The sequence below is a fragment of the Oenanthe melanoleuca genome, chromosome 3 (genome assembly GCF_029582105.1).
Source record: "Oenanthe melanoleuca isolate GR-GAL-2019-014 chromosome 3, OMel1.0, whole genome shotgun sequence".
Lineage (NCBI taxonomy): Eukaryota > Metazoa > Chordata > Aves > Passeriformes > Muscicapidae > Oenanthe > Oenanthe melanoleuca.
This window is the reverse complement of record NC_079336.1, coordinates 105393834-105406770: the sequence shown is the minus strand read 5'-3', so window position 1 is coordinate 105406770 and position 12937 is coordinate 105393834. Positions and strand designations below refer to the sequence as shown.

General features: G+C 48.3%; 1 protein-coding gene across 1 annotated transcript in view; it reads left to right on the top strand.

The window, feature by feature from the left end:
* Window positions 1-12937, top strand: part of LOC130250879 (TOG array regulator of axonemal microtubules protein 2-like) — a 45785-nt gene that overhangs the window by 8243 nt on the left and 24605 nt on the right. The window contains exons 6-10 of the mRNA XM_056486993.1: window positions 592-752; window positions 2225-2271; window positions 4613-4827; window positions 6357-6517; window positions 7993-8039. Of these exons, the coding sequence (XP_056342968.1) occupies window positions 592-752; window positions 2225-2271; window positions 4613-4827; window positions 6357-6517; window positions 7993-8039 (631 nt within the window). The remainder of the gene's footprint in view (window positions 1-591; window positions 753-2224; window positions 2272-4612; window positions 4828-6356; window positions 6518-7992; window positions 8040-12937) is intronic.

Here is a 12937-nt window from a genome sequence, read left to right as displayed (position 1 = left end):
CAGGGCAGGGAGCTCTGCTGAACTTCCTGAATGCCAGTGAGCCCGAGATGCTGGAGGTGTGGGAGCTGGAGAGCAGCGATCATCCCGAGAGCACAGCAGCTTCTGGGCTGAAAGGCTGCTGGGGAACTGTAAGAGGGAAGGGCAGCAGCAGAAGAAATGAGGGGCTTGAGAAAAGCAGGTTTTGACATCCTGCAGAATGGCTTTGTGGAGACATGGCGGGAGATCAGCAGTGGCTGTGAGGTGCCTAAGGGGCAGGGAGAGAACAGAGATCTAAACCCATTCCCATACCATCCAGAAGGCCAGTGGAAGCAGTGGCACCCCAGAACATCTTTATGCCAAACACGTGGATTCCAGCTGGGAACGTAGCCACACTTGCAGAGAAGTCAGAACAAGGAGAGCAGCGGCAAACCTAGGATATGTGCACTGCCTCACCACTTCCCTTTCCATTCCTCATCCTGGGCCACTCTTCCCCATGTGTTTTATTTCTCTTTTCCTGTCAGGTACCAGTTCATAGTATGGCTAAGTGTCTTGAGCCATGAATGGGAGCAAGGCTTGTTGCTTCATCTGAGAAATCTGTTCCACTCTTTCCAGGCTTCCTTGCTGTATTCCAGTGGTGGGAACATGAAGAAGGGGTCGTTGGGACCACCTTTGATTCCCCCTATACACAAGGCAGTCAGTCCCCATGTTGGCAGTGCTGCAGGGTCTCTGAGCAGCTCTCTGCAGCTGGATGTCCAAGAGTCCCAGGAGATGAGGTAAGCCAAGGTGTCTGCTGCTCCACTGTGCTGTTCAGCTCACTCTTCCTGCCTCATGAGGTTCTTTTGCACAGTCATCTCTCCCATGTATTTAGGCAAACCTCTGTGTATTCACCATTTTGCCCATCTCTGATGAGCCAGCTCAATGTCATACCCCACACCATGTGTCCCAAGAGCAGAGGTGGTGGTAGGGAAGAGGAGGCAGGGCTTAGAAACATCTCAAGATGGGTCCCCTCCTGGGCTGGGCTATTGATTCCCTCTGTAATGTTTGTGGTGTCATTTGGGAACTGTATTGCATGGGTCAGGATCCTGAAGATCATTGAACACTGTGATTCTTGACTGGCACCTTCAGCATCCACAAGAATATGTTTGGACAAATAGTGGCTACTGGAAAGTGTCTGCAAATTCCAGTGCTGCTTCTTTTACTTTTAAAATGGGGTGCTGTTGTTCATGTCCCAACACTTTCTTGGTTTTAACAAGAATCATAAACAACCAACAAAACCCAACCCAGAACCCAGTGGGGGTCACAGAAACAAAACTAGCCATGAAAACTAGCTTTGAAATGCAGTTACTTTCCCGGTGTAATTGTCAGATTCCAGAGACCACCGTGGGTTGCCAATTGCTTCGAAGGAAAGGGATCTTAAAATAAATGTCAGGCGTAACTTCTCTGTACCAGGCCCTCCACTGTGAAATGAGATCCCAGATAAGTTTTCGGGTTTGAATGTATAATCTGATCAATATTTATATTTAAAAATACTGAGATCTGGGCTTAAAATCAAAGAGGGCAAGGTGCTAGTGAAGATTTATAGGACTGTATCTGATGGAAAGATATTGGTTTGGATACGTGTGAGAAAATGTAGCTGTCAAGCTTATCCAAATGATTACAATAAAGAAGGAGTCACAGAAGTATCATTCCAATTGAAAAGTCTTAGTAGGGCCTTTAAAGTGCAATCTGAATATCCTTACCAAGCAGCTGAGTTGGAGAAAGCCTTTTTCTTCTTGAAAGAGCAAGGAGATGGAGTGTCCTTCTCAGGACACAGCAATGCTCTGACACCACATGTAGCACAAGACCAGTGTAAGGCATGAGCAGGCAAAGTCAAGCTTTGGCAGCAGTACCAAAGCAACTGCCCTCCATACACACTCATGTCTCAGCTTAGCAGGTCTTGCTGCTTCAGAGAGGCCGTAGGAGCCACTGGGCTCCAAAAGGAGAGACAGCAGAACTGCGGAGTTAGGATGCGAGTTGAAGAATGACTGCTGTGTTTCAGCTGAAGTTTGGTCTGCTGTGTCTGACTGCAGCAACTGAAAGCTTAAGGACAATTCATCAGCTTTGCATCTGGTTGGGTTGATGTGTTGCATTTCCTGCTTCATCTGAGTGACCAAGCTGGGGAGGTTTGCCTCCTTTCATGCCACACCTCTTTCCTCCCTTCTCTTTCTCCCTCCTCATGTGTTCTTTTGTCTTCCATTTTCTCAAGGCCAAGAACCAGCAGCAGAATGAAAGAGAAGAACTCTGAACATGCAGGTAGGTACAGGGCATGTCTGTCCTAAAATGACCATTGGAATGTTGACTCAGAGGTGACATTTTGAAAGCTTGATTAAATACAATTCTTTTAGAATTTCTTTAAATTCCTTTCAACTCCTTGACGGGCTCAGTGGACTCTCGCAGAGCCCAGTCACTGGGAGCGTGCTCCAGTGCTGCAGTGAAAATTCTTCCAGTGTGAAGTGTTGAGTGGCAGGAGCTGGAGTGGGATCTTGGGACCCTGGAAATGCAGCGCAGGAAAAGGAAACATTCCTCTCCATCCTGCACATGCCTTTTATCTCCGTGCAGACTTTCTAGTGTCAAAATTAATAAAGAAGGCATTTAGCATGAAATGAGAAAGGTCCCCACACCTTCCTCTTGCCCTATGAAGGAGAAAAGCTTTCCTTGGGGCAGCTTCTGAGCTGAATCCTTTGAGATATGAAGGAGATTCACGGACATTGCCTGGTTTTCCTCTGGGAGAAATAAGGAAACATCCTGTGAGAGAAAGTGCCTTTGAATTGTCTAATTATTGAGATGGAGACTTCCAAACGGATGCAGCCTATGCAGAATGCAGGGTCTGAGTTTGTCATCCTCTGACGGCACAAGCCCAAAGTTACTTATGGCAGGTCCACGATAACAAATCTCTTGCCTGACTCCCTCTGTGCGTATCACACACACAGGCTGAGGCTGTGGGAGAGGAGATTCCTTCTGCCTTGTCCACCCGTCCCTGCCTTGCCTGATCCCTGACAAGTAGAATTGTGCCAGGCAAAATGCGGTCTCTGGTGCATCTGTGTCAGCCAGTGCCTTCTAGTTGAAAGCCTCCATGAAAGTCTGTTGTTGTTCCTTTGCCATCTCTTGTCATGTAACAATATGAGAGATGAGACTTGAAGAAGTAATTTTGCTGATGCAGAAAAAGGGATCAGATCCACTAGTCCCTCTGCTCAGAGTTAGTTCTTCCAAATCCAGGGTACAGCCCCTTTGGAATGACTCCTTAATTGGTGTTCTGCAGCTGGAATGCTTAATGCAGCTAGGGAGAAGTATTGCTCCGTAAGTAAGGTGACATTTCTGCTGGAGTAATTCTCAGCTAGAAATTAACTATATCATTAAAACTTAACTGGTGTGCTTTTATAAATTACACAGCCTATCTGCAGGGATAAATAATAGAGATTTAAGGAAGGTCATCTTTACATGATCCATTCTATGACATTTCCATTAAGAAAATTTTGAACAGTTTTTAACTGCCACGATGAGAAATGCTGTGATGCAGGACATGCTAATGTTTGGTATGGGTGTCTCAGCGGGAAAAAACAGGGAATAAACCCATGGAGTAACAAAGCTAAGCAAAAGAGGAACATTTACAGGTAATTTGTTCCCTACAGATGTGGGCTCCTTGAATAGTGGGGACATGCAATGGGTTGTGCAGAGCTTGTTTTCCTTCCAACATGGGGCACCATTGTTCATGTGCCAGCACATCCTTTGTTAGAGAGTGAAATAAAAGCAACCAACAAAACTCAACACAGAATTAAGTGGGAGTTACAGACAGAAAGGCCATGAGAACCAGCCATGGAATGTAATTATTTCCTCAGTGTAATTGTCAAATTCTGGAGACCACTCTGGTTTGCCAACTGTTTGGAAGGAAAGGGATCCCAAAGTCGGGGATGGGCAATGAGCAACACATAAGCAAAGGAGTAGAAGCTCTCACTCCTGTCTTGCCAGCTCCATACTGTTCAAAGGAATTACAGTGGCACTAGTTTCATTAAAAATAAAAACAAAGTGATTTTCTGAATAATTCAAAACCCCCTTGGATGCCTAATCCATTCGATGGATTGATTGTAAAGGTGGGAGTTCCCCGAAATCACCTGTTCCCTAGTGAGCATGGCTCAGCCTCACACAGAGGTAAGGTGGGAGCCGGGCCACTGTCTGGCGGGAGGAAGGGTCTTGTGCCAGCCTGGAGACATTGCCAGGGAACAGTTCTGCCCTGCAGGTGCCCCCTGCCATGAGCTGTGCTGCTCCCAGTGTCCCATGGAGCTGTATGGCTGCTCAGCTGTGGGACAGGGAGAGGAGCAGGAGGCTGCATGTGCAGCTGAGCCATTGCTGGAAAGCACAGGGCCCTGGGCTCCCTGCTGTCCCAGGGCAGCCCAGAGGCCAGGCTGTTCCCCTGGGAGCTCTGTTCAAGTGGGTCAGGGTGTGCCCCTGGCCTGCCTCACGGGGCTGCTGGCAAGAGCAGGTTTCCCAGTGCAGCTATTTACAAGTTTCTAGGAAATATGTCCCATGAAATGCGGAGGTTCAGATGTTTTAGGTTTGTATTGCAGCCTCTGTTACATTTTGTATCTCTACTTTCCAGGCCTGACCGGCAACACTATTGCCAAGAGGTCTTCCCAGGGAAATCCCTCTATGATCCTTCCCTCCAAGCCATTGCCTCCCATCCGGAAGAGCTCTCCTTCTACCAAGCCAAACAAGATGTGCAGCGGAGAGCAGGAGAATGGGAAAAAGGGCATCGGCTCAGATGATGACAGCAGAAAAAGCCAGGAGCTGAGTTCAGAGGGAAAAAGACATAAGGTAAGGAGACCAAGCTAAATCCTGTGCAGTAGATGTTCAGTTTATGAGCTGTGGGAAGAGCTCAGAGAACTTTTCCTGTGGTGAGAGCCCAGGGAAGCAGCTGAGCCAAGGAAGAGCTCAGCTGGACACTGCACTTCAGGCTGTCTTTGCAATGGGTATGTAATGCAGCTTTCACAACATCAGCATGTATCAAAATCAAGAGAGGTCCTTGAATGTTCCTGCTCTGCCTTATGGCTGAGAAAGCCCCAGCAAGCAGTCAGAGCAGCTAAAGTTGATGAATTTGGCCAAGCAATCCTCCTAAATTTAGTAACCTATGGGTATCTGTGAAGCATGTCTATGTCTCGGTGGTGTTTTCTGTCAGCTGTGTCTGGTTGGGAAGGAAAAAGGTGTGTATTGGAACAGGCAGTCCTGCAAAGTCAGTTCCAGGTTGTCTCAGCTTCTGAGTTATACAGCCATGGCCTTGTGCCAGAGAGTTGTCTCTGATGCTGTTTCTAGACTTCATCAGCTTTCTGGGCAGCTGTGTGCTCTGGCATGGCTTTGACCAGAGGGAAGGGATGGGAAGTGGCCATGGGGAGAGCAGCCCAGAGCCCAGTCACACGATTGCCTTTGCAGCAGGGCCAGCACCTGCAGTTGTTTTGGGCTTGCCGTGGGGTGCAGGAGGAGGCAGATGAACAACAGCTTTGGTAAAGAGAATGTCCAATCAAAGGCTTGTGTACTTGATGTCAGCCTTGCAGAGAAAGAGCCCAATGTATCCCTGACAGGATCTGATCCTTTCACTGGAGTTTGAACAGGTCCTGATTTGGCTCTTCAGCTGTGCCAGAAATGATGGGATACTGAGCAAGGGTGTGCATCTGCCCCCACTGCCTCCACTCCGCTTCCTGGCCATGGCATGGGGGCCCCAGAGAAACTTGGGCAGGCGGAGACCTTCCAGAGAGCAGCAGGGCAGGGAGCTCTGCTGAACTTCCTGAATGCCAGTGAGCCCGAGATGCTGGAGGTGTGGGAGCTGGAGAGCAGCGATCATCCCGAGAGCACAGCAGCTTCTGGGCTGAAAGGCTGCTGGGGAACTGTAAGAGGGAAGGGCAGCAGCAGAAGAAATGAGGGGCTTGAGAAAAGCAGGTTTTGACATCCTGCAGAATGGCTTTGTGGAGACATGGCGGGAGATCAGCAGTGGCTGTGAGGTGCCTAAGGGGCAGGGAGAGAGCAGTGATCTAAACCCATTCCCATACCATCCAGAAGGCCAGTGGAAGCAGTGGCACCCCAGAACATCTTTATGCCAAACACGTGGATTCCAGCTGGGAACGTAGCCACACTTGCGGAGAAGTCAGAACAAGGAGAGCAGCGGCAAACCTAGGATATGTGCACTGCCTCACCACTTCCCTTTCCATTCCTCATCCTGGGCCACTCTTCCCCATGTGTTTTATTTCTCTTTTCCTGTCAGGTACCAGTTCATAGTATGGCTAAGTGTCTTGAGCCATGAATGGGAGCAAGGCTTGTTGCTTCATCTGAGAAATCTGTTCCACTCTTTCCAGGCTTCCTTGCTGTATTCCAGTGGTGGGAACATGAAGAAGGGGTCGTTGGGACCACCTTTGATTCCTCCTATACACAAAGCAGTCAGTCCCCATGTTGGCAGTGCTGCAGGGTCTCTGAGCAGCTCTCTGCAGCTGGATGTCCAAGAGTCCCAGGAGATGAGGTAAGCCAAGGTGTCTGCTGCTCCACTGTGCTGTTCAGCTCACTCTTCCTGCCTCATGAGGTTCTTTTGCACAGTCATCTCTCCCATGTATTTAGGCAAACCTCTGTGTATTCACCATTTTGCCCATCTCTGATGAGCCAGCTCAATGTCATACCCCACACCATGTGTCCCAAGAGCAGAGGTGGTGGTAGGGAAGAGGAGGCAGGGCTTAGAAACATGTCAAGATGGGTCCCCTCCTGGGCTGGGCTATTGATTCCCTCTGTAATGTTTGTGGTGTCATTTGGGAACTGTATTGCATGGGTCAGGATCCTGAAGATCATTGAACACTGTGATTCTTGACTGGCACCTTCAGCATCCACAAGAATATGTTTGGACAAATAGTGGCTACTGGAAAGTGTCTGCAAATTCCAGTGCTGCTTCTTTTACTTTTAAAATGGGGTGCTGTTGTTCATGTCCCAACACTTTCTTGGTTTTAACAAGAATCATAAACAACCAACAAAACCCAACCCAGAACCCAGTGGGGTGTCACAGAAACAAAACTAGCCATGAAAACTAGCTTTGAAATGCAGTTACTTTCCCGGTGTAATTGTCAGATTCCAGAGACCACCGTGGGTTGCCAATTGCTTCGAAGGAAAGGGATCTTAAAATAAATGTCAGGCGTAACTTCTCTGTACCAGGCCCTCCACTGTGAAATGAGATCCCAGATAAGTTTTCGGGTTTGAATGTATAATCTGATCAATATTTATATTTAAAAATACTGAGATCTGGGCTTAAAATCAAAGAGGGCAAGGTGCTAGTAGAAGATTTATAGGACTGTATCTGATGGAAAGATATTGGTTTGGATACGTGTGAGAAAATGTAGCTGTCAAGCTTATCCAAATGATTACAATAAAGAAGGAGTCACAGAAGTATCATTCCAATTGAAAAGTCTTAGTAGGGCCTTTAAAGTGCAATCTGAATATCCTTACCAAGCAGCTGAGTTGGAGAAAGCCTTTTTCTTCTTGAAAGAGCAAGGAGATGGAGTGTCCTTCTCAGGACACAGCAATGCTCTGACACCACAGTGTAGCACAAGACCAGTGTAAGGCATGAGCAGGCAAAGTCAAGCTTTGGCAGCAGTACCAAAGCAACTGCCCTCCATACACACTCATGTCTCAGCTTAGCAGGTCTTGCTGCTTCAGAGAGGCCGTAGGAGCCACTGGGCTCCAAAAGGAGAGACAGCAGAACTGCGGAGTTAGGATGCGAGTTGAAGAATGACTGCTGTGTTTCAGCTGCAGCTTGGTCTGCTGTGTCTGACTGCAGCAACTGAAAGCTTAAGGACAATTCATCAGCTTTGCATCTGGTTGGGTTGATGTGTTGCATTTCCTGCTTCATCTGAGTGACCAAGCTGGGGAGGTTTGCCTCCTTTCATGCCACACCTCTTTCCTCCCTTCTCTTTCTCCCTCCTCATGTGTTCTTTTGTCTTCCATTTTCTCAAGGCCAAGAACCAGCAGCAGAATGAAAGAGAAGAACTCTGAACATGCAGGTAGGTACAGGGCATGTCTGTCCTAAAATGACCATTGGAATGTTGACTCAGAGGTGACATTTTGAAAGCTTGATTAAATACAATTCCTTTTAGAATTTCTTTAAATTCCTTTCAACTCCTTGACGGGCTCAGTGGACTCTCGCAGAGCCCAGTCACTGGGAGCAGTGCTCCAGTGCTGCAGTGAAAATTCTTCCAGTGTGAACTGTTGAGTGGCAGGAGCTGGAGTGGGATCTTGGGACCCTGGAAATGCAGCGCAGGAAAAGGAAACATTCCTCTCCATCCTGCACATGCCTTTTATCTCCGTGCAGACTTTCTAGTGTCAAAATTAATAAAGAAGGCATTTAGCATGAAATGAGAAAGGTCCCCACACCTTCCTCTTGCCCTATGAAGGAGAAAAGCTTTCCTTGGGGCAGCTTCTGAGCTGAATCCTTTGAGATATGAAGGAGATTCACGGACATTGCCTGGTTTTCCTCTGGGAGAAATAAGGAAACATCCTGTGAGAGAAAGTGCCTTTGAATTGTCTAATTATTGAGATGGAGACTTCCAAACGGATGCAGCCTATGCAGAATGCAGGGTCTGAGTTTGTCATCCTCTGACGGCACAAGCCCAAAGTTACTTATGGCAGGTCCACGATAACAAATCTCTTGCCTGACTCCCTCTGTGCGTATCACACACACAGGCTGAGGCTGTGGGAGAGGAGATTCCTTCTGCCTTGTCCACCCGTCCCTGCCTTGCCTGATCCCTGACAAGTAGAATTGTGCCAGGCAAAATGCGGTCTCTGGTGCATCTGTGTCAGCCAGTGCCTTCTAGTTGAAAGCCTCCATGAAAGTCTGTTGTTGTTCCTTTGCCATCTCTTGTCATGTAACAATATGAGAGATGAGACTTGAAGAAGTAATTTTGCTGATGCAGAAAAAGGGATCAGATCCACTAGTCCCTCTGCTCAGAGTTAGTTCTTCCAAATCCAGGGTACAGCCCCTTTGGAATGACTCCTTAATTGGTGTTCTGCAGCTGGAATGCTTAATGCAGCTAGGGAGAAGTATTGCTCCGTAAGTAAGGTGACATTTCTGCTGGAGTAATTCTCAGCTAGAAATTAACTATATCATTAAAACTTAACTGGTGTGCTTTTATAAATTACACAGCCTATCTGCAGGGATAAATAATAGAGATTTAAGGAAGGTCATCTTTACATGATCCATTCTATGACATTTCCATTAAGAAAATTTTGAACAGTTTTTAACTGCCACGATGAGAAATGCTGTGATGCAGGACATGCTAATGTTTGGTATGGGTGTCTCAGCGGGAAAAAACAGGGAATAAACCCATGGAGTAACAAAGCTAAGCAAAAGAGGAACATTTACAGGTAATTTGTTCCCTACAGATGTGGGCTCCTTGAATAGTGGGGACATGCAATGGGTTGTGCAGAGCTTGTTTTCCTTCCAACATGGGGCACCATTGTTCATGTGCCAGCACATCCTTTGTTAGAGAGTGAAATAAAAGCAACCAACAAAACTCAACACAGAATTAAGTGGGAGTTACAGACAGAAAGGCCATGAGAACCAGCCATGGAATGTAATTATTTCCTCAGTGTAATTGTCAAATTCTGGAGACCACTCTGGTTTGCCAACTGTTTGGAAGGAAAGGGATCCCAAAGTCGGGGATGGGCAATGAGCAACACATAAGCAAAGGAGTAGAAGCTCTCACTCCTGTCTTGCCAGCTCCATACTGTTCAAAGGAATTACAGTGGCACTAGTTTCATTAAAAATAAAAACAAAGTGATTTTCTGAATAATTCAAAACCCCCTTGGATGCCTAATCCATTCGATGGATTGATTGTAAAGGTGGGAGTTCCCCGAAATCACCTGTTCCCTAGTGAGCATGGCTCAGCCTCACACAGAGGTAAGGTGGGAGCCGGGCCACTGTCTGGCGGGAGGAAGGGTCTTGTGCCAGCCTGGAGACATTGCCAGGGAACAGTTCTGCCCTGCAGGTGCCCCCTGCCATGAGCTGTGCTGCTCCCAGTGTCCCATGGAGCTGTATGGCTGCTCAGCTGTGGGACAGGGAGAGGAGCAGGAGGCTGCATGTGCAGCTGAGCCATTGCTGGAAAGCACAGGGCCCTGGGCTCCCTGCTGTCCCAGGGCAGCCCAGAGGCCAGGCTGTTCCCCTGGGAGCTCTGTTCAAGTGGGTCAGGGTGTGCCCCTGGCCTGCCTCACGGGGCTGCTGGCAAGAGCAGGTTTCCCAGTGCAGCTATTTACAAGTTTCTAGGAAATATGTCCCATGAAATGCGGAGGTTCAGATGTTTTAGGTTTGTATTGCAGCCTCTGTTACATTTTGTATCTCTACTTTCCAGGCCTGACCGGCAACACTATTGCCAAGAGGTCTTCCCAGGGAAATCCCTCTATGATCCTTCCCTCCAAGCCATTGCCTCCCATCCGGAAGAGCTCTCCTTCTACCAAGCCAAACAAGATGTGCAGCGGAGAGCAGGAGAATGGGAAAAAGGGCATCGGCTCAGATGATGACAGCAGAAAAAGCCAGGAGCTGAGTTCAGAGGGAAAAAGACATAAGGTAAGGAGACCAAGCTAAATCCTGTGCAGTAGATGTTCAGTTTATGAGCTGTGGGAAGAGCTCAGAGAACTTTTCCTGTGGTGAGAGCCCAGGGAAGCAGCTGAGCCAAGGAAGAGCTCAGCTGGACACTGCACTTCAGGCTGTCTTTGCAATGGGTATGTAATGCAGCTTTCACAACATCAGCATGTATCAAAATCAAGAGAGGTCCTTGAATGTTCCTGCTCTGCCTTATGGCTGAGAAAGCCCCAGCAAGCAGTCAGAGCAGCTAAAGTTGATGAATTTGGCCAAGCAATCCTCCTAAATTTAGTAACCTATGGGTATCTGTGAAGCATGTCTATGTCTCGGTGGTGTTTTCTGTCAGCTGTGTCTGGTTGGGAAGGAAAAAGGTGTGTATTGGAACAGGCAGTCCTGCAAAGTCAGTTCCAGGTTGTCTCAGCTTCTGAGTTATACAGCCATGGCCTTGTGCCAGAGAGTTGTCTCTGATGCTGTTTCTAGACTTCATCAGCTTTCTGGGCAGCTGTGTGCTCTGGCATGGCTTTGACCAGAGGGAAGGGATGGGAAGTGGCCATGGGGAGAGCAGCCCAGAGCCCAGTCACACGATTGCCTTTGCAGCAGGGCCAGCACCTGCAGTTGTTTTGGGCTTGCCGTGGGGTGCAGGAGGAGGCAGATGAACAACAGCTTTGGTAAAGAGAATGTCCAATCAAAGGCTTGTGTACTTGATGTCAGCCTTGCAGAGAAAGAGCCCAATGTATCCCTGACAGGATCTGATCCTTTCACTGGAGTTTGAACAGGTCCTGATTTGGCTCTTCAGCTGTGCCAGAAATGATGGGATACTGAGCAAGGGTGTGCATCTGCCCCCACTGCCTCCACTCCGCTTCCTGGCCATGGCATGGGGGCCCCAGAGAAACTTGGGCAGGCGGAGACCTTCCAGAGAGCAGCAGGGCAGGGAGCTCTGCTGAACTTCCTGAATGCCAGTGAGCCCGAGATGCTGGAGGTGTGGGAGCTGGAGAGCAGCGATCATCCCGAGAGCACAGCAGCTTCTGGGCTGAAAGGCTGCTGGGGAACTGTAAGAGGGAAGGGCAGCAGCAGAAGAAATGAGGGGCTTGAGAAAAGCAGGTTTTGACATCCTGCAGAATGGCTTTGTGGAGACATGGCGGGAGATCAGCAGTGGCTGTGAGGTGCCTAAGGGGCAGGGAGAGAGCAGTGATCTAAACCCATTCCCATACCATCCAGAAGGCCAGTGGAAGCAGTGGCACCCCAGAACATCTTTATGCCAAACACGTGGATTCCAGCTGGGAACGTAGCCACACTTGCGGAGAAGTCAGAACAAGGAGAGCAGCGGCAAACCTAGGATATGTGCACTGCCTCACCACTTCCCTTTCCATTCCTCATCCTGGGCCACTCTTCCCCATGTGTTTTATTTCTCTTTTCCTGTCAGGTACCAGTTCATAGTATGGCTAAGTGTCTTGAGCCATGAATGGGAGCAAGGCTTGTTGCTTCATCTGAGAAATCTGTTCCACTCTTTCCAGGCTTCCTTGCTGTATTCCAGTGGTGGGAACATGAAGAAGGGGTCGTTGGGACCACCTTTGATTCCTCCTATACACAAAGCAGTCAGTCCCCATGTTGGCAGTGCTGCAGGGTCTCTGAGCAGCTCTCTGCAGCTGGATGTCCAAGAGTCCCAGGAGATGAGGTAAGCCAAGGTGTCTGCTGCTCCACTGTGCTGTTCAGCTCACTCTTCCTGCCTCATGAGGTTCTTTTGCACAGTCATCTCTCCCATGTATTTAGGCAACCTCTGTGTATTCACCATTTTGCCCATCTCTGATGAGCCAGCTCAATGTCATACCCCACACCATGTGTCCCAAGAGCAGAGGTGGTGGTGGGGAAGAGGAGGCAGGGCTTAGAAACATGTCAAGATGGGTCCCCTCCTGGGCTGGGCTATTGATTCCCTCTGTAATGTTTGTGGTGTCATTTGGGAACTGTATTGCATGGGTCAGGATCCTGAAGATCATTGAACACTGTGATTCTTGACTGGCACCTTCAGCATCCACAAGAATATGTTTGGACAAATAGTGGCTACTGGAAAGTGTCTGCAAATTCCAGTGCTGCTTCTTTTACTTTTAAAATGGGGTGCTGTTGTTCATGTCCCAACACTTTCTTGGTTTTAACAAGAATCATAAACAACCAACAAAACCCAACCCAGAACCCAGTGGGGGTGTCACAGAAACAAAACTAGCCATGAAAACTAGCTTTGAAATGCAGTTACTTTCCCGGTGTAATTGTCAGATTCCAGAGACCACCGTGGGTTGCCAATTGCTTCGAAGGAAAGGGATCTTAAAATAA